Raw genomic sequence first — 25,459 nt, forward strand, 5'->3', positions numbered from 1 at the left:
AATTGGATTCTATCTGCCCCCTGCTTGAAATCCTTCACTGGTTCTCTGTTGCCAATAAGGAAAAATATGCCATTTATGGCTCTGCTTCTGTCTGTCTCTCTCTCTTCATTTCAACTCACCCTCTTCCAGATCTACACCCCCCAATATAACATTCCAACTTGATTTTACTAGCTATTTCATATTTCATTGTACCTCTAACATTTCTCTTTTACTTCAGATGACTTTCCCTTCTTTCCTTCTTCCATTCAGTTAAGCTTAGCATCATCCAATTCAAATGTCACATTCCTTATAAATTCTCCAGAATGGCTCTTGACTCTTTCTGTCCTTCTTACACTTTGTACCTCCTAGGATTGTATATAATGATTTTATTTACATAATCTGCCCCACATACTTCGCTTCTTTTTATACTTAGTACATGACATGGTTTCTATCACAATAGACATGGTCAATAAATGCCTTTTGAATGACTTGGGCTCTTGCTCTAAAAAAAATACTCTTATTTTTCATCAAAATCTTATTTTTTTTTCCTTTATCAACTACAGTGTTACTCTGTGAGTGATGGTTTCTAGATTTATTCATTTAATTGGTAATTATTGAGAATGCACTCAGTGCACCACCTTAGTCATAGATGTCTATTGGTCTCTTCTCTTGGAAGAGGGCCCTTGCTGAAAGAAAACTCTGATGTTACTTGAAAGATGAATTCCACCTAAGAATATGATCCCTTGCTGTTGCTGTAATGCTTAAAACCCTTCACCTCACACCATCTGGAACATCCAGCTAGAGATGGAATTTTTCTACACTATTTTAAAGCTTAAAGCCTCTTTTAACCTGATTATCTACTTCTACAGATACATAAAGTGAACCCACAGACTGACTGTGAAGAGTCTGACAACTCTGTATTAAAAGAGCATCACTGTGCCTTTTAATTTTCTTTGTATTAAAGAAAGATAGCTGTGTTCCAAGATAAAACTTTAACTTCACACTCATTTTACAACTTAGTGGGTTTTTTTTGTTTTTTTTAATGGCAAGGGAGTGTAGTTCTGAAAGTTAAAGTAACTTCTTACCCCTAGTAAGTGTGAACCCAAAAGAACTGCCATTGTCCTGCATGACCGTTTACTCAGCTCTGCCCATTCTTCCTTTGTTGCCTGAATCTACACCACCTCAAATTTGTCTACTGAATTAATCATCTCAAGTACTTATATGTTAGCCACTCATCCAACCTTCTCTTTCAACAAAGTAGTTTATCACAATATATTCAAAAGCTATTTTTTTTTCCACTATATATGAAATATCTCCCATACATACAGGCCTTCTCTTGCATATTTATTGTCTGCACTCTAGGTATTCATCTTATACTGGTAACCTAATGTGATATATAGTATTGAATAAGTAGTTCTAGTAAAAATATTTATTCTGGTGAATATGTATTTACTGGTGAAAATGTTCTATTAATTGGTCAATACTTCTAATTAGATTTTGTTGGAGAGGCACATATGTACAGTTCCTTTGGGAGACACTTCTTAATTGGCAAGGCAGGAAAAGTCATCATGGAACAGTAATGCCATAACTAAGTCTTAGTATCCTTTCCCCATTTTATAACTTGCTCTAAAGTCTTCCTCTTAACTTTCAAAAACATAATTTTATTTCTTTCCATCTTAATCTATCTTTGAATTTTACCCTAGCCTCCCAGTCCCACTTTCAAAAACCACCTAAACTCTTAAGTCATACATCCCCCAAGAAATAAAGGTCTTTCAAAAAAAATTTTTGTTCCCTGCTCCCTCTGTACTTCTTGCTTATGATTGTTCTTTTTATCCCCACGTCTGAACAACATATGCTACTTTCTCCAACAAAACTGTCAAAATCATCCAAGTTGAAATTAAGCGTTATGACCTTTCTCAGTCACATATTTCCATCCTATTAATGTCAAATGACTTATGTAGCACTGCAGCGAAAATGAAATGAACTTGCAAGTTAGAGGACTTAAATTCAAATCCCAGTTCCACCACTTACTGATCAAACACCCATTTTTTTATCCATCACATGAGGTAACAATAACTAATTCAGAGTTGTTAAGAACATCGGATGAGATAGTGTATATAGAAGTGATTGTAAATAATAAGGTTCAATGTCCATGTTGGGTAATCTTAGATTGAATTAATGTATGGAACATGAGAAGGTGTAGATTATGTCTTGTTCATTATTGTAAATTCCTGAGTGCAAACACTATACTTTGCCCATATGAGGAAATATCAAAGAAATGAATTTGATTATGAAATCCTTGCCAGAGCCAAAAAGGAAAAACTCAACCTGTTTGAGACATACTCTTGTAAAATATTTGCCGTATTCATATACAGCCTGCCTTATTTATAACATTATTAGGCACTTTTGGCAATCTGAGCTTATGATTAGAGTTATACAAAACCTCTTTTATAATTACATGTTAAATTTTCAAATGAGTGTTTTATGGATGACAAGTATAGAGTGTCATCAAACAATGCTTTATTTTCAATATCTCTTAAAAAATTGAAGTTTACCTGTTTATTTTAATAATCCTTTTATTAACACTTAGAAATAGTTCCAACCAAAGTGATTATGTAATTCTTAAAGGTTGGTAAATCTTCCAAAATTGCCTCTGCTGTGTTCTCATTGTCAAGGTTAGTTTTTTGTTTGTTTGTTTGTTTGTTTGTTTAAGAGAATCCGTTAGTCCATATCATTTAAAACTAATTAGACAACATACTAGTAAATGTGCGAGGGTCTGTGGAATTGAAATCACAGTGGCCTTTTTCAAAGTACTGAGAGTGCTGTTTGCAAACTGCAATTTTTCTATTCACTTGTTGTCATTTTCGTTGAACAAAGTATTTATTGAGCATTTGTTTATATTTTTCTTATGGTAGAATGATAGTATTTGTACAAATTATGAATGTTTTTGTTACATAGAGGTTTTTTGGATGTTCAATTAAATCATTTTTCTGTGAGAAATGAATGTAATTGCATGTTTTTCTTAATTTTTACTTCAAGTTGTTATGTATTAAAAAACTCTTAATACACAGAATATATGGTGAGTGATTCTTTATATAGTCACTTCAAATGGCTATGTAGTCTAATCATTCTTTATATAGCCTTACAGTTGAAAATCTAAATTGATATGCATAATCCTTTGGCCTTTTACTTGGTTTTTCTGTGTCAGAATTTTAAATAGTTGAGTAGCCAACAGGTAATAAATGTCCCATTTATCTTCTTTCTGACTCTCTAGCTCCTGAGCATGAGAATTGCTGATCAGTTACAGCAATTGTCTCTTAACTGAGCTTTTCACATCTGCCTCTTATTTCATTAGTTAAGTGTCTGCCCAAAGATCAGATGGAATACTAGTGCCTTTTCACAGCTTGTTCTGTCTGTCTGTACAATGATAGGGTCATTAGCAGAGTGGGCACAAAAGGGTATTTATCACTAGCTACAACAAATATACATGCTAGTGTCTAGAAGGCAATTGAAACTGTTTATTGAAATCACTTTAAGAAGAAAAAAAATTACTGGGTCTTGCTTCAACTCTCCATTTAGCCAACACTAATGTAAGATGATGGCATTTCTTATTATAAAAAGCTTTAACTGATTACATTTGTCCTCAGATAAAAAGAATAACCAAGTCTATTACGTTAATTTTAAAAAACAGTGACAAACTTTCAAAAGTATATTTCAAATTAGCAAACATCATTATTAGCATACTCTCATCCAGAGATTATTACTTCTTGGTTAATCTTCCTCTATGTTGGCACTTTTAAAAATACCAAGCACAATCCGCTTTGTTATATGTTATACAGCAGTTATCCATTTTATTGGAAAAAGTTTTGATGATTAGTTAATGTTTATACTTACTGTTTATAGGAATAATATTTTCTTACTTATGAAATGGGAATAAAAATAGTATGTAACAAAGTGTAAGTGAAAATTAAATGAGACATGCAGATAAGGCACTTAACATATGCTGCTGAGCACATAGTAAGTGGTCAATGAATAGTAGCCATTATTACATAGATATTGTTAAATTTAATTATTTTTTTCTTGACATCTGTTCAGAGACTTTGGAAGCAGAACACTGGAAGATTTTATGTGTTGACTAATATGTTAATTGTGTAAAATTCCATTTTCAATATATTTAAAATTATTTAACAACTGACAGCCAATGCAGAATTATCTATTTGTAAATCATTTTAATTTTGTTTTTTGGAAGAAAATTTAAGTGGATCTTCAATGACTATTGTTCTGCACTTCAGGAGAGAATCACATAACAAATATCATTGTCATGAAAGCAGGTCTAAGTACCTCATCAATTTTGATAACTACCCCCACCTTGTTTAAATATAAGAAATGCCTTGACCAAATAAATAACCCAAGCACGAAGTCAATTTTTAGTATTTTTTACATCTTGAATATTTAAGTATTTTTAAATTAATGCTATAAAAATATGTCAGTGGTAAAGGGGAGATAAATGGTGATGGAAAGAGACTTGACTTGGGGTGGTAAACACACAATACAATATACAAATGATGACTGTATAATTGTATACCTGAAACTTACATAATTTTATTAACCAATGCCACCCCAATAAATTCAATAAAAAATATGTTGGTGAATGTGTCTATTTATGTTATTTTAGGAGTTCTATTATAAAGAAAATTTTTATAAGTTAAAACTATATCATTAATTAACTTGGAATGATGTAATTTCATTTTGTTTTAACTTTTCTCTGTTGTAGGCCTTGTTTGTATGAAGTCCAGTACTTCTGTGGTTGAGCTTGTTATGCTGCTTTGTTCTCAGGTACGAAATCTCATTCACTTGATTAAGTTAAACAACGAGGCAATTTTTTTGTATGTTTCTAACAATAGAATGATTATGCATGTATATGTATATGTTTGTATATTTTAAACATCCATCTATTATCTCACATTTGAAGAAAGTAACTTATATTGATATATAGTTGTATGTAGATGATCTTACCATGTAAATATTGATTTAGTCTTCCTTTCCCTTCTTCTGCTCTCTGTAGCTTTCTTATTCTTTCCCACCCTTTTTATCCTGTTGTTCCCTATCTTTTGATCTCTGAATATAATATATACATATATATACACAAAATGTGTTGTTGATTTTTTGATATTCCATCTTTTAAAGATGATACAGTAGCATTTATAATTTTAATTTACCTTGTTAATTACATGATTTCTTCTTCTTTGTTAGATTCAAGATAATGAACATCAAGTTTCTATCATGCAATAGCCAAAGTATAAAGCTCATTAGTGAGTGGCCTTAGTGTGATACCTTTCTGTTTCCTTTTTTTAATGGGATTTGTAAATTTCAGTGTAAATTCTAAAAATCAACTTGTCCTATTTTTCTTTAGTAAGCAGAATTGAAAATAGAATAGTAATTGTTGGATATTGTTTCTTAGCAATTATAAGAAAACTAAGCACACACACACACACACACACACACATATATATATATAACATTTTCTGATAACTAAAATAGGGACCTAATGTTCTTCTCACCAGCTCTTTCAAGTCTCTTAGTGATTCTCATTTTATTTATCTATAAATATTTTGTAATATGAGAATGAGCAAAGAAGTTATATATGTTATATAATAAATAATTATTACATTTATTCCTAGTTTTCTCATTAGAAAGAAAAACACACTTAAACTGTTTGTAGTTACTGACCTGAGGTCTGCCTAAAAGCTAACTCCCAAATAAAAAACAATATGGCTTCAGTAGATCCTGTAAAACATCAGCAGAAACAAAACAATCAAAAACTTACCTAGTGATTTCCAGTCTTCAGGTTTACTCTCTTCAAGAATATGTTCATAGGGAAATCATTAGGTCCATTTCCCCCTTTTCAGCCAGGAAGAATTTTAATAAGACTTAAATAAAACAGCATCCCCAGCAGGCATTCATCTTCAAGGCATTTGAAAATTGTTACCTAATACCAGAGTCTTGAGTTCAAGAGACATTCTGAGAAATCTATCTGCACCTTTTAGGATCTTGATGCATATTTTCAAAAAAATGCTTTTATAAAAAAATAGCTTAAAATTTCTTTTTTCTTAGCTCTGGGTTTCACTGCAGTTCAGAGAAATAAAGAGGAATGTAGCATTAGGGTCTAATGTCTTTGATGGCCTCATCATCTAATCATAGGTTTAACATTACTCATTTGCTGGCTCCAGGAATTCCTGCCATTAAAGGCCCAAGAGATGAAACTTTGCCTCAGATATTGATTGAAAGGAAGAGTGAGAAATTCAAGCTCTCTATGCAGTGCACTTTCTTTCAGTGTTTCAGCAAAGCAATTATAAACATGTCTGTCAGTTTGATTTTTAAGTGGAATTTTTTAAATAATTCACAGTGCATTTAAATATTTCAAGTGGTTAATTGATTAAATACACCTCATTGAAGTGACTTAGAAATGCATGTTTATTTTCAGAAACGCTCCAATTGTGTTATTTTCTGTTAAGCTGAAAGGTTGCTTTTCACAAAACATTTTTAAAGGAACAATTGAGTAATCTCCCTTATTACAGTTCAGTTGGGAGGAGTTTATATTCTACTTTGAAATTAGCTTATAAAACCATCTTTGTAGGGCATTAATTGTTCCATGGGTGTATAAAAACCTTGGTTTTAAGGACACAAGAAAATGGACATGTCTTAAAAGTTTCTAAAAATAATCTATCATTGTTCTTTACTGGTCAAATTCAATGTGATTTATATCTTAGTTTCACCCATTAGCAGGGTGGACTTCTGATGAAGAGAAATAAATATAGTTAATGCTACTGTGGGAGATTGCTTGCCATAGCACTCTCCAAAGCTGGGTTCTCTTCTGCAGGCCTTAATGCATCTCTTGGAGCTGATCCCTGTAGAATTAGGCTGTGTTTGTGGCAAGGCAGAAGGCAATCCTAAGGAATCTTTTAAGCCACCTAGTTCTGTGTTGTATTTTTGTTTTATTTTACAGTCCCCCTTTTTTAAGTATTGATAGCTCCATGTTATTATGATGAGCAGTTATTACTACTAATAAAATAGTTTAAAATCTGAATGAATACTACTATCTTGATGCACTATATATGTAATTTTTTGAGTGGGAATTGCAACTAAGATGTTATCCACACTGTGATTTAATTCTTGGTTAAAATAAGTTTTTAATGCAAATGGGATATTCCAGTTTATTTATTTTCTTAAAATGTGCTTAATTATTTTTCCAAATTTAGATACAATTTTGTTTGTAGAGAATAAGTAGCTAAGGGTTGAAAAAGGAAAGGAAAATGCAACATTTCTTGCACCACTTGTCTTTTATTTACTACAACACCTTAAATGCTTTTATTTTTTGTGCTTTTTATTTGGGAAATTTCATGTTAAATACTATAATTATTAAGGATATTAGCTTTTGTTTTCTTCTTATCTGAGCTCCTGATTAAACTTCTTATCTGAGCTCCTGATTACTATTACCAGTGGTTTGTGTGCAAAATATGGTCTAAATTTACATGAGATCACATTACAAGTGTCTGAAGGTACTTGTCAAAGATAATTCAGTTCATGTGGATAGCCTTTTCAACTCCAAAGGACATGCCATCCATTCTACCCCCCAGTGGAGTTTTTGGTCTCTGTAGAGAACATATTTTATATCTTAAGAAGCTATTAGCATTGGCATTATATTGCATTTTTTTCCCACAAATACCCAGAGCATTTTTAACTGTATTTTGGATACTTTACTTTTCCATGTGGAATTTATGACACAAAGTAAATATTAATAATTGACTATTCCATTTCAATTTGTATTAAAGGTGTGCTTAGCATCTTTTTGAAAAATGATTTTCTGTAATTTGTAAAATGAACTGAAGTAAAAAGTATATATATTATTTTGAAAAAAGTCAGTGTTTTATCATTTAAATTCAGTATTTTTTACAGAGTTCTTCAGCATATCAGGTCTAATGCTGTCTTCTCTAAACTTGTTTTAAGTTTTTTCAATCAGATGTGGTTGAGGTGCTTTACATTATTCTATATGTGCACCTTATTTTACCATTACCTTATTCAGATTGTGTTGTGTTCTTTGATGAATAGCAGATTTAGTTTTCAAATAAACTTTTTTAGGTATTATAATAGTTTCTAATTATTTCCAGACTTTCTTTTGGGAAGTCTCCATCAGAGGTACTCCAGGAAAAGTGGAATGATGTTATCCCGTAGGATTTCTTTAAGTTTTCATAAGTAAAGCTTAGCAGATGTCACTAGCATTTTTCTGTGCCTTATCTGTCAGTAGAAAACGTTTTATAAGTTGAGAAACTTTTATGTAAAAAATAATGTCTCTAAGTATTTAAGTACTTGCTGACTTGAAGCACTGATTAAGCAAATGTAGGCTTCATAAATCATTTTTAGTCTCATTAAAAGCTCAAACATGTATAAGTGACATAAAGTAAAAGTCAGCCCTGCATGTCTCCTTAGGATCTGTGTATGAAGTTACTAACATGAATTATTTTGTGGTTTTATTTGCCTTTCTTCTTTTCTAAATACTTTATATACTTAAATAAAAAAGGACTTTAGTGACTTCACTGATGTGATCAAGGCCATAACCCAGCACTTAAAAAAGAACCACAACTGAAGAACAGTCTTCCTTTTTCAACTGATTTGGCCTTTGAACATTTAAATTTTTCATTTTTCTTCAATATCATACAGTTTAGTAAGATGGTATACAGCAGAAAGTCATACTTTTCATCTAGTTATAATAAGTCTAACACTGAGGTACAAAGACACAGATAAGATGAATATGGAAGCCTACTAAGGAATATTCACTCATGAGTACTCAGTATTGAAAATGTTTCTGGGGTGTATAATAAGATTATGACTGTAAAAAACTAAGGATGGACTAGATTATTAATATTATTTTTTAGTTTCTTTATATATATTGTGAAAAATATTACAGATGTCCCCTTTTTACCCTCAATGACCCCTCCACACCACATTCACCCTACCCCCAGGCCTTCCCCAGACCAGTGTCTGTGTCCATGGGTTAAGCTTATGAACATATAAGTTCTTTGATTAATCTCTTCCTGCCCACTCCCCCAACCCCACCTTCCTTCTGAGATCTCTCAGTCTGTTCCATGCTTCTATGTCTCTGGATCCATTTTGTTCATCAGTTTATTTTGCTTATTACGTTGCACATATAAGTGAGATCATGTGGTACTTGTCTTTCTCTGACTGACTTATTTCACTTAGAATAATACTTTCTAGTTTCCTCCATACTGTCCCAAGGGATAAAAGATTCCTCTTTTTATAGCTGCATACTATTCCATGGTGTAAATGTCCCACAGCTTTTTTATCCACTCATCTCCTGACAGGCAGATCTTAGCTATTGTAAATTGTGCTGCTATGAACATAGGGCTGCATAAGTTCTTTGTGACTGGTGTTTCAGGTTTCTTAGGATATATTCCTAGAAGTGGGATCACTGGGTCAAATGGCAGGTCATTTTTAATTTTTTGAGGGAACTCCATACTGCTTTCTATAGTGGCTTCACCAGTCTGCATTCCCACCAGCAGTGTACTAGGGTTCACTTTTATCCATACCCTTGCCAGTACTTGTCCGTTTGTTGATTTGCTGATGGTAGCCATTCTGACAGGTGTGAGGTGGTCCCTCATTGTGGTTTTAATTTGCGTCTCTCTGATGATTAGTGATGTCGAGCATTTTTTCATATATCTCTTAGCCATCTGTATGTCCTCTTTGGAGAAGTGTCTATTTAAGTCCTTTGCCCATTTTTTAATTGGATTGTTTGTCTTCCTTTTGTTAAATTGTATGAGTTCCTTATATATTTTGGATATTAACCCTTTATCACATGTGTCATTGGCAAATATGTTCTCCCATATAGTAGGCTCCCTTTTTGTTTTGTTGATAGTTTCCTTTGCTGTGCAGAAGATTTTTGTCTTTCTGTAGCCCCATTTGTTTATTTTCTCTTTAGTTTCTCTTGCCCTAGGAGATGTATTGGCAAACATATTGCTATGAGAGATGTCTGAGATTTTGCTGCCTACGTTTGCTTCTAGGATTTTTATGATTTCAAGTCTTACACTTAAGTCTTTTATTCATTTTGAGTTTACTTTTGTGTATGGTGTAAGTTGGTGGACTAGCTTCATTTTTTTGCATGTACCTGTCCAATTTTCCCAACACCATTTATGAATACACTGTCTTTATTGTATGCTCTCACCTCCTTTGTCAAATATTAACCATAATGGCGTGGGTCAATTTCCGTATTCTCAGTTCTATTCCACTGATCTATATGTCTGTTCTTGTGCCAGTACCAGACTGTTTTGATTACAGTGGCTTTGTAGTATAACTTGATATCTGGTATTGTGATCCCTCCAACTTTGTTGTTATTTCTCAAGATTGCTGTGGCTATTTGGGTTCATTTTTGGTTCCATATAAATTTTTGAAGTGTTTGTTCTAGATCTGTGAAATATGCTGTTCGTATTTTAATGAGGATTGCACTGAATTTATAGATTGCTTTGGGTAATATTGGTATTTTAATTTTTTTAATTCTTCCAATCCATAAACATGGTATATTTTTCCATTTGTTAATATCTCCCTCTATTTCTCTTTTTCAGTGTTGTGTAGTTTTCTGAGTACAGGTCTTTTACATCTTTAGTTAAGTTTATTCCTAGGTATCTTATTTTTTTACTTGCAAAGGTAAATGGGTTTTTTTTTAAATTTCTCTTTCTGAGAGTTCATTATTGGTGTATAAAAATGCCATCGATTTCTGGATGTTAATTTTGTATCCTACTACCTTGCTGAATTCATTTATGAAATCTAGTAGTTTTTTGGTGGAGTCTAAGATTTTCTATGTACAATATCATGTCATCTGCCAATAATGACAATTTTGTTTCCTCTTTTCCAACTTGAATGCCTTTTATGTTTTCTTCTTTGTCTGATTGCTGTGGCTAGGACTGCCAGTACTATGCTGAATAAAAGTGGTGAAAGTGGCCAGTCCTGTCTTGTTCCTGTTCTTAGGGCAAATGGTTTTAGTTGTTGTCCATTGAGTATGATGTTGGCTGTAGGTTTGTCATATATGGCCTTTATTATGTTTAGGTATGATCCCTCTATTCCCACTTTTCCTGAGAGTTTTTATCAAAAATGGGTGTTGGATTTTATCAAACTCTTTTTCTGCATCTATTGATATGATCATGTGATTATATAAACATTAGCAGGGAAGGGAGTTCAGGCTTAGGAAACAGTCTGAGCAACGTCCTTGAAAAAAGTGAACTTGTTATGTGCTCAGACCAGTGACCTGCCTCATTTGGGGCACATCAGAAATTAAGTAACTGGTTTATATTTGTTTGGGCTGGTTGAGTTATGTCAGGAATTCCCCATTTCCAGGCAATACATGAAACAATACTTTCCTTGAGGGTATTTTTTTTAGTATAATATATTGTAGTCTATTAGTAGGACAGAATTGAAGTTAATAAGAAATGTCTAACTTGTGAATAGTATTGAGTGTTTTCTTGTTTCTGCCTTCACAGGAATGCCTCTATTTTTAGAAGGAATAAAGATACAGTTTCATTCCTCAATATCTAACAAATGCCTGCCTTTTTCTCTGGGTAACACCTGACCCCAACTCTCATCTGTGGTATAGCATCATACCAAAGTTAACGGGACAAAATGGACATTTAAAAATTTTAGAGCTGCAATGGTTGTATCATCTCTATTGCCATAAAGTTTGTAGCATGCCCTAAGTATAAATAAAAGTTAAACAGGAGATTGAAAACGTGGTGATGCATGAATATTATTGTCAATTTGGGTCATAATAAAGATTTTAAATTATTAGACAACATAGAGAAAATTATATAGTAAAAATGTAGACATTTTAGAGGAAAAGAAAGAGGTTATAAATATTAAATAATCTGAAAATTTCTATTTATTGTACCTTGGAGAGAATGCCTACTGAACAAATGCAACAGCTATTTGTTATTTACAGCATCCTTCTATGAAAATTTAATCAATGATGTAAAAAGCATAAAATTCAAATTACTTTTGCTCATTTACCTGAGGCCTTTTATTGTTGATTTCTTTTACTTTAACTTAAGAAGTTAAGAGGTATAATACATTTTGAGTCATTCACTTTTATGTTATAAAATATTTTTCCTAAGCTACCTATAAAGTATTTGATAGTCATATATGTTCTAGCACTTTCATTCTTGTATATTAAATAGTTCATATTTAACCCAAAGTATAAAAAGAGAAGGAAAATATAGATGAATAAAAGTTCTGAGTTCATCTGTGTGAAAAGGGTTAAATATGAGAATGAGAAATGACAGATCCTATTCTCATGTCTGAATTCTCATAATTCTACTAAAATTGGGACATAATGAAATCAGTAAGCCTTGGCCACTTGTAGGTTAATCCTAAAGAGTATTGCAGTTTCTGTGCAGAGTTGAAATGTAGCATATTCTAAAGTAAACAGATTTCCCTGCATCACTGACAGACCACCTCCTTGACCTAAAAGCCCTTTTTATACTTTGCCACATTATCCTCTCTTTCATTCTTCCCATTTATTTTGGTTTGTTTTCCTCATTTTTATTTTTTCACATATTATATAAATTCTTCGAGCACATTATAAAAACTTTGAAAAATAGCGAAACTGTTTATATAGGGTGTCCCCAAAAATGTATACACACACTTTGAATAATTATAAAGGCAGTGTTTATTAAAATACATTTCATTTTCAAAATTGAGCTATCAGCTGTTTCAGTGTTTATACATTATTTGGGACACCCTGTATATTTCACAATCTTACTATATTAAATATTCACTTGTTTTTTGGTGGATATTTTCCTTTGTCTTATGTATATTTCAACATACTTTATTTTTATTAGCTATCATATAATAACTTTGGTGTCCTCTTTTTCTTCTGTTTCACATTTCCTCATGATCATGTTTTCTGTAGTTTTGTCGTTGTTTAAATAATTATAGATTCACAAGACGTTTTAAAAATAGTACAGAGTCTCATGTACCCTTCCCTCAACTTCCTCCACTAGTGCCATCTTATATAAATGTGATACAGTATCAAAACCAGAAAATTGATATTGCTCCAATAGTTTTAACTAGACTGCAGACATTATTAAGCTTTCAGTGTTTTGACAGGCATTCATTTGTGTGTGCATCTAGAGATCAATGCAGTTTCATCCCTTATATTGATGTAATTACCACTTTAATCAAAATATGGAATCATTACCGTTACTTCATGTCTTCCCAGTTATTTCAAATTTTTTTCTTTCATGAAGCTTTTCTGGTTTATTCTTAGGTGGTTCTAATCACTCCATCATTACCCTTAGCATTTGAAGTGCATATATCTAGATAGTAAATATATGTCCCCATTTTACATGTTTACGTGTTTTAATTGGATGACCTCATAGGCGATAAAGGCATGGTTTTTCTTATTTATTACATTGGCATTTCTTTTAGAATAAGCATTATGTTCAGTATGTCCTCTCTTTTTAAAGCATTCCATTCAGTCAATGGAGAAAATAAGTATTGAATAGCCTCATCACCATATTTACTTAACATTTACTGAGAGCATTTTACATTATAGAATATCTATTTAAAACTGTCTAAAAAAAAGGAAAGACTACTTAAGGATAACACAAAAGCCTTAAGTCTTCCAAGGTCACTTTATGGATGTTTTTTTAAATTATGCTACATATTTACACTATAACAGAGTTTATTTTATTTTTCTGTTGCCAATAATGTTTTCTGTTTTGCCTCTCTACTGTGGCATCCGCATTTAGCACAGTGTTCAGTGCATTGTGTAGATTAATTACTTGAATTAATTCATGAGTAAAAGGAAAACACAGTCCTCAAAATGATTTGATTAAATTTTTTAAAATTGTGGTAAAATATAGATAAAATAAAATGTGCCATTTTTATCTTTTTTTTTTTTTTAATTCTCACTCAATGATATTTCTTCCATTGACTTTTAGAGAGAGTGGAAGGGAGGGAGTGAGAGGGGGAGAGAGAGAAACACTGATGCATCGATGTGAGAGATACACATTGATTGTTCACCTTCTGCATACTTCCTGACTGGGGCTGGGGATCAAACCTGAAACCCAAGTAGTGCCCTTGACCAGGAGTGGAACCCGTGACCTTTCCGTCTGAGGGCTGACATTCTAACCATGGGGCGACACCAGCCAGGACCATTTTAACCATTTTTAAGTGGCATTCAGTGGCATTAATTACATTCACAATCTTGCATAACAAACACCATTATTTATTTCAAAAAATTTGCAACACCCCAAACAAAAACTGCACCCACTAAGTTGTCATTACCTGTATGTCTCTCCCTGAGACTCTGGTATCTCTAATCTACTTTTTCTTTACAATTTGCCTCTTCTCAGTATTTGATGTAAGTGGAATCATATAATATTTGTCTTTTGTGCCTGGTTTATTTTTCTTAATATAATGTTTTTAAGGTTAATTCACATAACAAGTATCAGAACTTAATTCCTTTTTATAGTTGAATGATATTCTATTCTTTTATAGAATTCTACATTTTATATATCTATTAATCTTTTGATAGACACTGGTTGTTCCCACCTTTTGACTATTGTGAATAATGCTGCTATTAACATTGGCTTACAAGGATCTATTTGATTTTCTGTTTTCAATACTCTTAGGCTTATGCCTATGAGTAGAACTACTGAGTCATGTGCTGAATCTAGGTTTTTTTCAAGGAATTGCCAGTTTCCCACAATGGTTTCCCCATTTTACATTTTCATGAGTAATAGAAAAGTTTTCCAATTATTTCATATCATCTCCAACCCTTTTTATCTCTCTGTTTTTCTGTTTTAATTTGTGGTGGTGGTTGTTTTTAATTTTAGTCATGCTAGAGAGTGTCAAGTGATACCATCTGGCTTTTACTTGCATTTTCCTAATGACTAATGTTGCATCTTCTAATATACCTGTTGGCCATTTGTATATCCTTTTTTGGAGAACTGTCTATTCAAGTTCTTTCCCAATTTTTAAATTGGGTTTTTTACTGTTGTGTTGTACATAATTTATTCTGGATTTTAAACTCTTATCAAGATATGAAGTGATTGTCCCCCATTCTGTAGGTTATTTTTATTCTCTTGATATAGTGTTCCTTGATGCACAAAAGTTTTTAATTTTAATAATGTCCAGTTTATATTTTTGTTGTTATTTTTGCCTATGCTTTGGTATCCTGTGTATTAACTCATGGCCAAATCCAAGCTCATGGAGATTTTTCCCTATGTTTTCTCTAATAGTTTTATAATTTTAGATCCTAAATTTAGGTCTTTGATCCATGTTGAGTTAACTTTTATATATGTTGTGTGATAGTGGTACAGCTTTGTTCTTTTGCATGTGTGTATCTGGTGTTCCCAACACCATTTGTTGAGTAGGCTATTCTATTTCCATTGAATGGTCTTAATACCCTTGTTGAAAATCAATTCAGCATAGATGCCCAAGATCATTTCTAATGCAAAATGTTTTGTAAATATTAAAGGAGAAACAATTTTTAAATATTATAAGATTAAATAAAATTTTTCCTTAGCTCATATTTTCAGTACTTATGAGTAATTATAATCACTTAATGTGTATCTTTTCAAACTATAATTCTGCATATAAATGCAAAATTATTTCTCTTGTTATTGGTATAAGCAAAATTACTGTTATAAGAGCAATAGTTTACAAATTGCTTTTTCTGATTGATACTCTAAAGCAGTGCTATCTAGTAAAAATATGAGATATATAGTATTTAAAATTTTTTCATAACATTTAAAAAGATTTTTAAAAAGGTGAGATTAATTTTAATATTATATTTTACTTAACCTAAATATAATATCAACATGTAAACACTATGAAAACTTATTAATGAGATATTTCATATCCCCTTTATTAATTCTTTCAAATCAGGGATATATTTTATATTTAGAACACATAGCAGTTCATACTAGCTTTCAAGTGCTTGTGACAGCCACATGTAACTAGTAGATGCTATATTGTTCAGCACAGTTCTCCCCTCCGTATGTGAATATCTATGTTGTTACAATTTTAATGTTAATATAGCCCAAAGTAAAACCAGCTGTTCCAGAATCTCAGAATATTGTAAGTCTTCAACAAAGATCAGCTGTACGTCAAAGATTCTTGCACAGCGTTAAAAAGGTTGATATCTAAATTTCTCTACAAAACTAATATCCCTACACTGGCTTATGCAACTGTTCCTGCATGATTATTTGTGAATAAATGTGAAATATTTACTGTAGCTGTACACAATTCTACCTCATGCCAATGAAGCACAGCAGGGTCTTAGCATTCAAGTTGTAATACTGGAAGTTCCTTAAGTTCTTAAGTAGTAAGGTAGATAAGTGGCATAGAGTAATTTATTATTTTTCCAAGGCATAAATTGAGATCATGTGTGATACAAGTTTTGTATGTGGGAGTGAATAAACCAATCAGATAACAGAGCCTCAACAGCTCAATGCAGCATGTTTGTTCCCTATTCTTTAAAAAAAAATAAAAAAATCAATTATAGTTGACATACAATAATATATTCATTTCAGATGTATAACATATTGATTATACAAATATATACCTTATAAATAATTACTTCAAAAAGTCTAGTACCCATCTGGCACTACACATGAACTGTAAATTATTTGAGGGAAGGGATTACATCCCACATTTTTTTCTCCTCTTGAATCCTGGTCTGTGGGATACATAATTATTTGCTTAGTGAATTCTGAATAGATCATTAATTTTGATTATATGTAATATTAATCTTGGAAAATTTGAAAAATAAAAAAAAAGAATCAAATAAAAATGTTATAATATTATAACTAGAAGTGATTATCATTATCATTTGGTGTGTTTCCTGTTAGTAATTTTTTCTATATGCATATTCACATATAATTTTTAAAATAGTTGAGAGCATACTTATATATAATAGTGTAATCTGGTTTTTCTTTTATACTAAATTATAATTCTCCAGATCTTTAAATGGGTCTTCATAAATTTAAAAATGCTTAAATTTTAATTTTTAAAACTTCAACTGATTATTTGTTTGACTTAAACAATAATACCTGTTCGTTGTAAAAAAAACCAAAAAAAAACCCAACCCTGAAATATACAGAAAAATATTGAATGAAAAGTAAACACCCTTTACCCCCTCATCTGTTCTTTTCACCACTTCCTATGTCACAGTTTTAAAACATTAATTTAGCCCGGCCAGGCATGGCTCAGCGGTTGAGCGTCGACCTAGGATCCAGATGATCAGGGTTCAATTCCTGGTCAGGGCACATGCCTGGGTTGTGGGCTCGATCCCCAGTTAGGGGCGTGCAGGAGGCAGCTGATCAATGACTCTCTCATCATTGATGTTTCTATCTCTCTCTCTCCCGCTCCTTTCCTCTCTCTGAATTCAATAAAGATATATTTAAAAAATAATAAAATAAAATAAAAAATTAATTTATTTTCCAATTACTATTGACATACAAAATTATATTTGTTTCAGGTGTATAGCTTACTGGTAGACATTTATATAATTTATGAAGTGATCCCCACCTGAGGATTTTATTACAGTATTATTGACTATATTCCCTATGCTGTAATTTACTTTCCCATGACTATTTTGTAACTACAAATTTGAAGTTCTTAATCCCTTCAACTTTTTCACCCATTCCCTTAATCCCCTCCCATCTGGTAACCATCAGTTTGTGCTCTGTATCTATGAGTCTATTTCTGTTTTGTTTATTTTGTTCTTTAAATGTCACATCTGAATATGTGAAATCAAATGGTGTCTTTTTCTTTTTTTTTTTCTGTCTGACTTCATTCACTTAACATAATACCTCCTAGGTCCATCCACGTTGTCACAAATGGCAGGATTTTATTATTTTTTATGGCTGTGTGATAGTCCATTGTATGTACCACAACTTGTTTATCCAATCTATTGATGGGCATGTGGGTTGCTTCCATATCTTGGCTATGACTAATAGTGCTGCAGTGAACTAAGGGGTGCACCATATCATTTCAAATTAGTGTTTTGGAATTCTTTGGAAAAATATCCAGCAGTGGAATCACTAGGTCATGAGGCAGTTCCATTTTTAATTTTTTGAGGAATCTTCATGTTGTTTTCCACAGTGGCTGCACCAACCCGCATTCCCACAAACAGTGCATGAGGGTTCCCTTTTCTCTACATCCTTGACAACACTTGTTTGTGGACTTATTGATGATAGCCATTCCGACAGGTGTGAAATGATATCTCATTGTGGTATTATAATGGTATTTTGCTGTGGGATATAATATAAGTCTAGGTAATAGTCATAAAATATGAGTGTGTACCAAAAGGTCTTGGAATGCAGATCTTGAAAAATATGAAATGTCTATTGTAGCTTTAGGTTATTTAGGAACATTTTTCAGTAGAATAGCTTCAAAGTACACAGCACTTTTAGGACATAGATGAATACAGGCTAGAGCTCTTGATACTAATGGTATAATTTTCTTTATTTTTATATTTTACTATATCTTTTTTTAGTGTTAGACACCTTTTATTCAATTTTACTATATCTTTTTAAGTTACAATATTTGATTATCACTCTACTGATTTTCTTGCTCTTAGCACTATAAAAATATAACATTCAAACACCATCAACAAAAGAGTGATACCAGCATTACAGTATGACTTAAGACAAAATAGTAGTACATTGGTCATGACACAAACATGTACTAAATTCTTAAGAAATATGTCTGTGAGCAAATATAAATTATGTTTTTCATGATAAATCATAAAAATTAGAGAAAGATAGTCACTGATTACAGGTTTTGTTTCACTATAGGATTTTGTTTTGTTAAATAGATTTAAAAGTTCTTCAAACTTTAAGAACTGAAGATACTCAAAACCACATTATTATTAAATCTTAAACTGCATGTTTTAAAATGACAAACACACTTTTTAAATGTTCCATGTTAATTTTTATTTTTTAATTTAAGGTGATTTTTTTTTTTTTTTAATTTAAAAAGGTACAAATATTGCAAGTTTATTTTAAAAGCCCTAATCTAGCCCGGCTGGAGCTGCTCAGTGTTTGAGCTTCAACGTGAACCAGGAGATCACGGTTCGAGTCCCAGTCTCTACACAGGCATGGGTTGCGGGCTCGATCCCCAGTAGGGGGCATGCAGGAGTCAGCCAATCAATGATTCTCTCTCATCATTGATGTTTCCATTTCTCTCTTCCTCTCCCTTCCTCTCTCTGAAATCAATAAAAACATATTTAAAAAATAAAAGCCCTATTCTAGCTTTTGTTATTGTTTTGCCCAAATAGATCTTAAAATTGGAAACATTTCTTCTAAATTCTTGTTTAATAAAAGTTAGCACTTCTTGAATTTTTTTCTGAGCATTTCTAATAGCAGATGGTTTTTTGAAAAGGAAGTAGTATCCTCAACAACTCAACTTAGCATATAAATATCCTTATATGTTATATATATTCATAGATATAAAAAATGCTCTGTTTAAAGGTATTATCTTGTAAAATAACCTAGATTATTTCTCATTATAAATACCAATACGGTATATGGGTGTGTGTGTGTGTGTGTGTGTATATATAAATACTTGTAATAAAAAGTGGTTTTACATTTATTTACATAATTTAGTAATCAACTAAGATCCTGGTAATCCTCTTTATATTTATATGATACACCAACTTTTCTTTTAGTAACCAACGAGACATATGTCCATATTTCCTAATTTTTTTTTTATGGTTGAACGTTCTATCAATAATCTCTTTGAACTGATCATTCATTGATTATTCGTTTCTTACATTAATTTTTTCCCATCATGCTTTTAGTAAGATGTTCATAAAAATAAACAATGAAAATGAAAAAAGATACTTTGAATACTTGCACATGTTTTTCTTAGTTTATTTTTTATGTATATTGAAAACATTACTCATCTGTTTTTCTCTCTACATAATATATTTTTGAGCTAGCCCTTGTACTTATTAACTTTTCTAACTTATTGCACAGGATTTATAAACATGCCGGTCATAATGGGCATTCATTATGAAGATTTTTGCAGAGCATATCTACTTCTTTTAGTGGCAGTTTAAGATAAGTAGACATTAAGATACAGGAAGTAAAAAATCAGTTCGGGAGTTCCAGAAGACTTAAGATCTCAATTTAACCTACTATTTTTACTTTGAAATATTTTTCATATTTTGAAAGATGTTGAGATGGATTGAGTTTCCAAAGACATTAAATTGCTTTTTTAATTTTATACATAGCAAAAGAGAATGAGAAATGTTCATTGAGCTGACATTGAGGGAAAAAAAACTTGTGGGGAAAAGAAATTATGTCCTAGGTCTGAGATTTCTACTAGGTCATCTAACTACCATAAAGTGATTGTAAAGAGAACATCGGGATTTCATTGTCATCCTTCTGGAACCTATTTGTCTTCAAAGTTTTTAGTTTCAAAGGATCCTTAACTTGATACTCAATTCTCTGAAAAAGTCCTTCATCTTTAGGAAATTTTATGCATCCATGTAAAAGAGTTAAAAAATTGTGACAAAACTGTCTAAAGCCTTAGCAATTCTCTGCAAGCATTTAAACCCAGTTTAGTATGTTTCCTTGTGAAGATAAGAATTCAATGCCTACATGTAACTTACATCTTTTCTTGTGGCAGTTAATTTTCTTCAGTAGTGGAGTGAATTTGTATCTGTGTGTGTGTTTGTGTGTTTTCTGAAAGTAGACTTTCTGGAATGATTTATAGATAAGATTTTAAAATATACTTTTTTCCTGTCATTGCCAAGAGATTATCTTTTTAGAAATGACAGTAAATTATTTTGATCTCCTTATATACATTCTCATGCATGCATTTTTATTATTTTAAGTAATTTCCCTAAGCCTACATGTGAGAGAGAATTGTTAGAGAGCTAGGGCAGTAATTAAAGTGTTCATTCCCTGTCTAGCTATCTCATTTGTTAACTCTCATGGTACTTTCTATCTGAGAAACCATAGCAAACAAATATTCAAACCTCCTCTATGCTATGTACACTTCTCCGTTTTATCTCCGTTTCAACATTTTCCCAAATTATTTTTGCAACTCCTAGAATCACAATAACATGCATTTAAAAAATACAAACCCAATGTCCTCCAGTGTAAAAGAATATAATCAGTGCCTAACCTAATTCATTACTCATATTTTTAACACATTTATTTTAATGTGTTAAAAAGATTAAACATTTTCAGTCTTACAAAAATACCATTTATGAGAACGAAATGCCATGTCAGAGTTTCAAAGTATCTTAAGACTGGCCTTATTTTAGAAATGTGGATACTTAAATAATTATGACATACATTATGATGTAATTATGATACCAATTGTATACTCTTTTACAAAGGAAATGAAATTGAACAATTTGAAGGAAAATATACACATCACTTAATGACAACTGTATTACCCAACTTTAGGTACTTTGGGGTTTTTATTAGTTCAGGGTTGTTTAGAGGGAGAAATGACCTAAGTCAGTGGTTTTCAACACTACCTTCACATTAAAATTATTTTGGAAGCCTTAAAATACTGATCCCTGGGCCCTATTCTTAGATATCATTCTGACATAATTGGTATTTTTTAACAACTCCCCATTGATTCTTTTGTTCAGGCAAAATTGAGAAACATAGATTTAGGTGATTCCATTGATTTGGGAGGATTGAATCATTCAACAACAAAAATAACACTGAGAGCAAACAGTATGCCAGTCACTTGCTACTTACTAGGTATGCATAGTTAAATAAAACAAGATTCTTCTTTAACTGAGGATTTTATGATCCAGTAGGGAAACGTGTATAAGCAGATCACTACAAAATATAAATGATTATATTTCAGAGGAAATGCCTGATTAATAAAAATATTAAGTGCTGAGAAAATAATGATATAGGTTTATCTTATTTCTTATTTCCAAAGTCTTAAAATTACTTCATTTACACACTTAAATATTTATTACTTTGCCAACATGAACCCTTATTGCAGTATTGCCCTTTTCCATAGGAATAAGGTCCAAAGATTCATCTGTAGCTTGAGATAACTGAAGAATATGATAGTTATTAAATTTTTCCTATGGGATACTTTTTATCCCCATTCCATTTTTTCCTTTCCACTTATGCAGTTTTGTTTTCTGCTCAATTCTGTGTACCATATTTTTACCAAGGATGTAGAGAGATTGGATTTTCATCTAAATGCACCAAAATTGATTATCTGTGCTACTTTGACAACTGTTATTCAGAAATCTTTAATCAAGATTTAAAAACATATTCAATCCTGATATTTTCTGCAGGAAAAAATATACTTTTGAAGAATATTTTGCCCTCCCTTTTTCTTTCTCATTTAGTGTTTTCTTTATTAGTTGAAAGAAAGAAATTTGTGTATTCCTCATTGCCATATGAAATGAATTTGTTTAAAATTTACAAAAACAATGAAAGACTAAAATAAATGTCTTACGCTAAATCTCAGAAAACAGCTGATGAAAACTCATGTTTAAAATTTCTAGTTTTATTGCTACTTGTGTGGCTTAAATCCTCACTTCTCCTCTACTGAAGCGTCTCCCTGGGACATAGTGGATAGTACGGAGGAGTTGAAGGGCTGACACAAATTGTAACCCATGCAACCCACCATAAGCACAAACATTCTATGCTCTGTGTTTTAAATTCATATTTAACTATATTCATTTATTGCTTATAATATTTAATTAAATTACTTGGCTTTTTTTCTTAGACACTAGGGGGATGAATATGTATATTGAGGGCATTAGTTTATCTCTTGCCTGAGACTTTTATATCTCATATCACAATATGAAAAACAGTTTTCACAACACTCTTTCTTAAGGAAAGGCAATTGGTAACGCTTTTGTGACCTTACAAACTGTTAATAGTTAATATAGTTAATAGAGATGGCCTTGATAAATTGAAATTCTGCAAACTGGTTATTATAGTTGATGAGAAACTTTGAAAACCTTCAAAAACTAAATTACACTTTAACATTAGGTAGAATACACTTTGGCTCTTACTTGGATCAAGGCCCACAGAACTAGTCTTGTCCTTTCAGCCATAGCACGTTAATACATAACCCAGTAGGCTTCTGTATCAGGGAAGAAAATATTCGTATTTGGCAAGCAAATAACTAATGAAATCTAAAAAAAAAAGATATCGGGGAGTATGATATTCATTATATTTTATATAGAAGGTGTTTTTTTTTTTCCTGTATTTTCCTTCCAGTCTCATTAACCTTCTAGAATTAAAGTCTTGTTGTCTTGATGCTCTAATATAGTCTCTGAAAATTACATCAGCTATTTCATCTGGCCCTACAGTTGTCACAGATGAATGAAATATGGCTCTTCCTTCAAAAATGCAGTACCTAAAATCTAATCATATAATATGCTCATAAAACATGTAAAGAGTAAACTGGGGTTGCAGAGACATATGGAAAATACTGTTAATCAAGTTAGTGTTAAGCTCTTATATTAGAAAATTGGTATTTCAGCTTATATTATTTAAAAATATTGTATCAGGTAAGTATTTGAGATTTACTCATGTCTGAGGACAGAAGATTAGGACAATCAGGAGTAGCAGAAGAGCTAGATAGACAGAGCCTCTTAAATTTCTCATAAGAGTTTGGAGAACAGAAAATATCTGAGAGAGAGAAAGAGAAAGAGAGGGAGAGGGAGGGGGAGGGGAGAGGCAGAGGAGGGAGAGGCAGAGGGAGATTTATCCTTTCTTCTTTTTGTAATTAGCAATGCTTTTTTATGTCTTCACAGAAAAAGAACCCAGTTAGTCTGTGCTTCCACAGGAGAAGAGAAAACTCTTTGTTTGGTTAGTTAGGAACATCCTTAACAGAGACATTTTAAAAGGTTTTATTCATATAAGTTCTTTGATTAATCTCTCCTTACCCACTCCCCCAACCCTGCCTTCCCTCTGAGATCCCTCAATCTGTTCCATGCTTTTATGTATCTGAATCTATTTTGTTCATCAGTTTATTTTGTTCATTACATTCCACATATGAGTGAGATCATATACTTTTCTCTTTCTCTGACTGGGTTATTTCACTTAGCATAATACTCTCCAGTTCCATCCATGCTATTTCAAAGGGTAAGAGATCTTTCTTTTTTACAGCTGCATAGCATTCCATGGTAAACCATGGATACAGGTATGGGGAAGGCCTGGGGGTGGGGTGGATGCAGGGTGGAGGGGATCAAGGGGGGGAGGGGACATCTGTAATACTTTCAACAACAAAGAAAATTTTTTAAAAATAAATAAATAAAAGGTTTTATTACCTGTCACATGGCCTTATATCTCTAATAATAGCAATGGGGGATTGCATGTGAATTGCAGCTTACCCAGTAAGTCACTAATAATACTTACTGAGTATTACTTATGTGGCTTGATTTCAGCAGGTGCTAAAAATTAAAATTATAGTAGGATATAGGATTTAAAACCAGTTTTCTCTTCATCATAAAAACCTCAAAGCTACCTTTCTCTCAAACTCCTATCCAATTTTTTCTTAGCTTTAACCACAAAATTTTTTGAAAGAGATTGTTCTAGTTACTACCCTCTTTTCCTCAGTTACCTTTCCCTCATCAACCCAGTTCAATCAGGCTTTCATTCACAGAATTCTAATTGCCTAATTCTGGGACCTCTCCTATGTCCTCATCATACCTAACCTTTCTGAGGTGTGAGGCATTAACAATGTAACCATATACAAACAAAAATAATGATAGGTTTCTAATGCCTAATGTGCAAAATTTAGACAATAAAATAACAAGTGACAGAGTCTCACCAGCACAAAAATGTTCAGGAAAATTCTCTTGGGCAAGAAGACTTCAACCCTGTTTTTCAGGTAGGAAACTTTGAGAAAATAGCAATTCTGTAACTTCAGGCCTTTGAGGATGGAGTTAAGTCAAATACAAAGCCTGCCAGTAGCATTGTCATCAAACAGATTCAAGAATTATATTGCCTGCTTACTCATAAAAAACAATTTTGGAAGAAAAAAATATGTGCATTGCAATGATAAATTTCCATTTATAATTTTTATATGTCTTCCATATTCAAAACTTCCCTACAATCTGATAAAATTAACTATTTCCTTCTTGACAGTCTATTACTCTGCATGCCAAATAAGTCTCCTAATTCTTTACAGAAACTGTGATAGATTTATAATAGTTTTGTAAATCTAACACCGTTATAAATAAAAAAGTTTATTTTTGAAGTAATTAAAAAATTTGTGGGCATAGTTTAAAGACTTATAACAAAGTAAAACCAAAATTAGACCCCTGCTTCATGCAAGACACATTTTAACATTTTTTACATTTTGACTTCATTGCAGCATTTTACCTCTGTGACTACTCTCTACTAAAAAATAAGAAGAGTGGACTTGAAGCCGTGTTCTGAGTTATTCTGTCCTAACC

General features: G+C 32.0%; 1 protein-coding gene across 4 annotated transcripts in view; it reads left to right on the forward strand.

The window, feature by feature from the left end:
* The window catches only part of NBEA (neurobeachin), an 816,964-nt gene that overhangs the window by 379,858 nt on the left and 411,647 nt on the right, over nucleotides 1-25,459 (forward strand). For all 4 annotated transcript variants that reach the window (XM_016197269.2, XM_016197275.2, XM_087814370.1 and 1 more), the window contains one exon: nucleotides 4,754-4,815. In XM_016197269.2, the coding sequence (XP_016052755.2) occupies nucleotides 4,754-4,815 (62 nt within the window). The remainder of the gene's footprint in view (nucleotides 1-4,753; nucleotides 4,816-25,459) is intronic.

This window comes from Miniopterus natalensis, chromosome 2 (assembly GCF_054644295.1).
Source record: "Miniopterus natalensis isolate mMinNat1 chromosome 2, mMinNat1.hap1, whole genome shotgun sequence".
In the NCBI taxonomy this organism is placed as follows: domain Eukaryota; kingdom Metazoa; phylum Chordata; class Mammalia; order Chiroptera; family Miniopteridae; genus Miniopterus; species Miniopterus natalensis.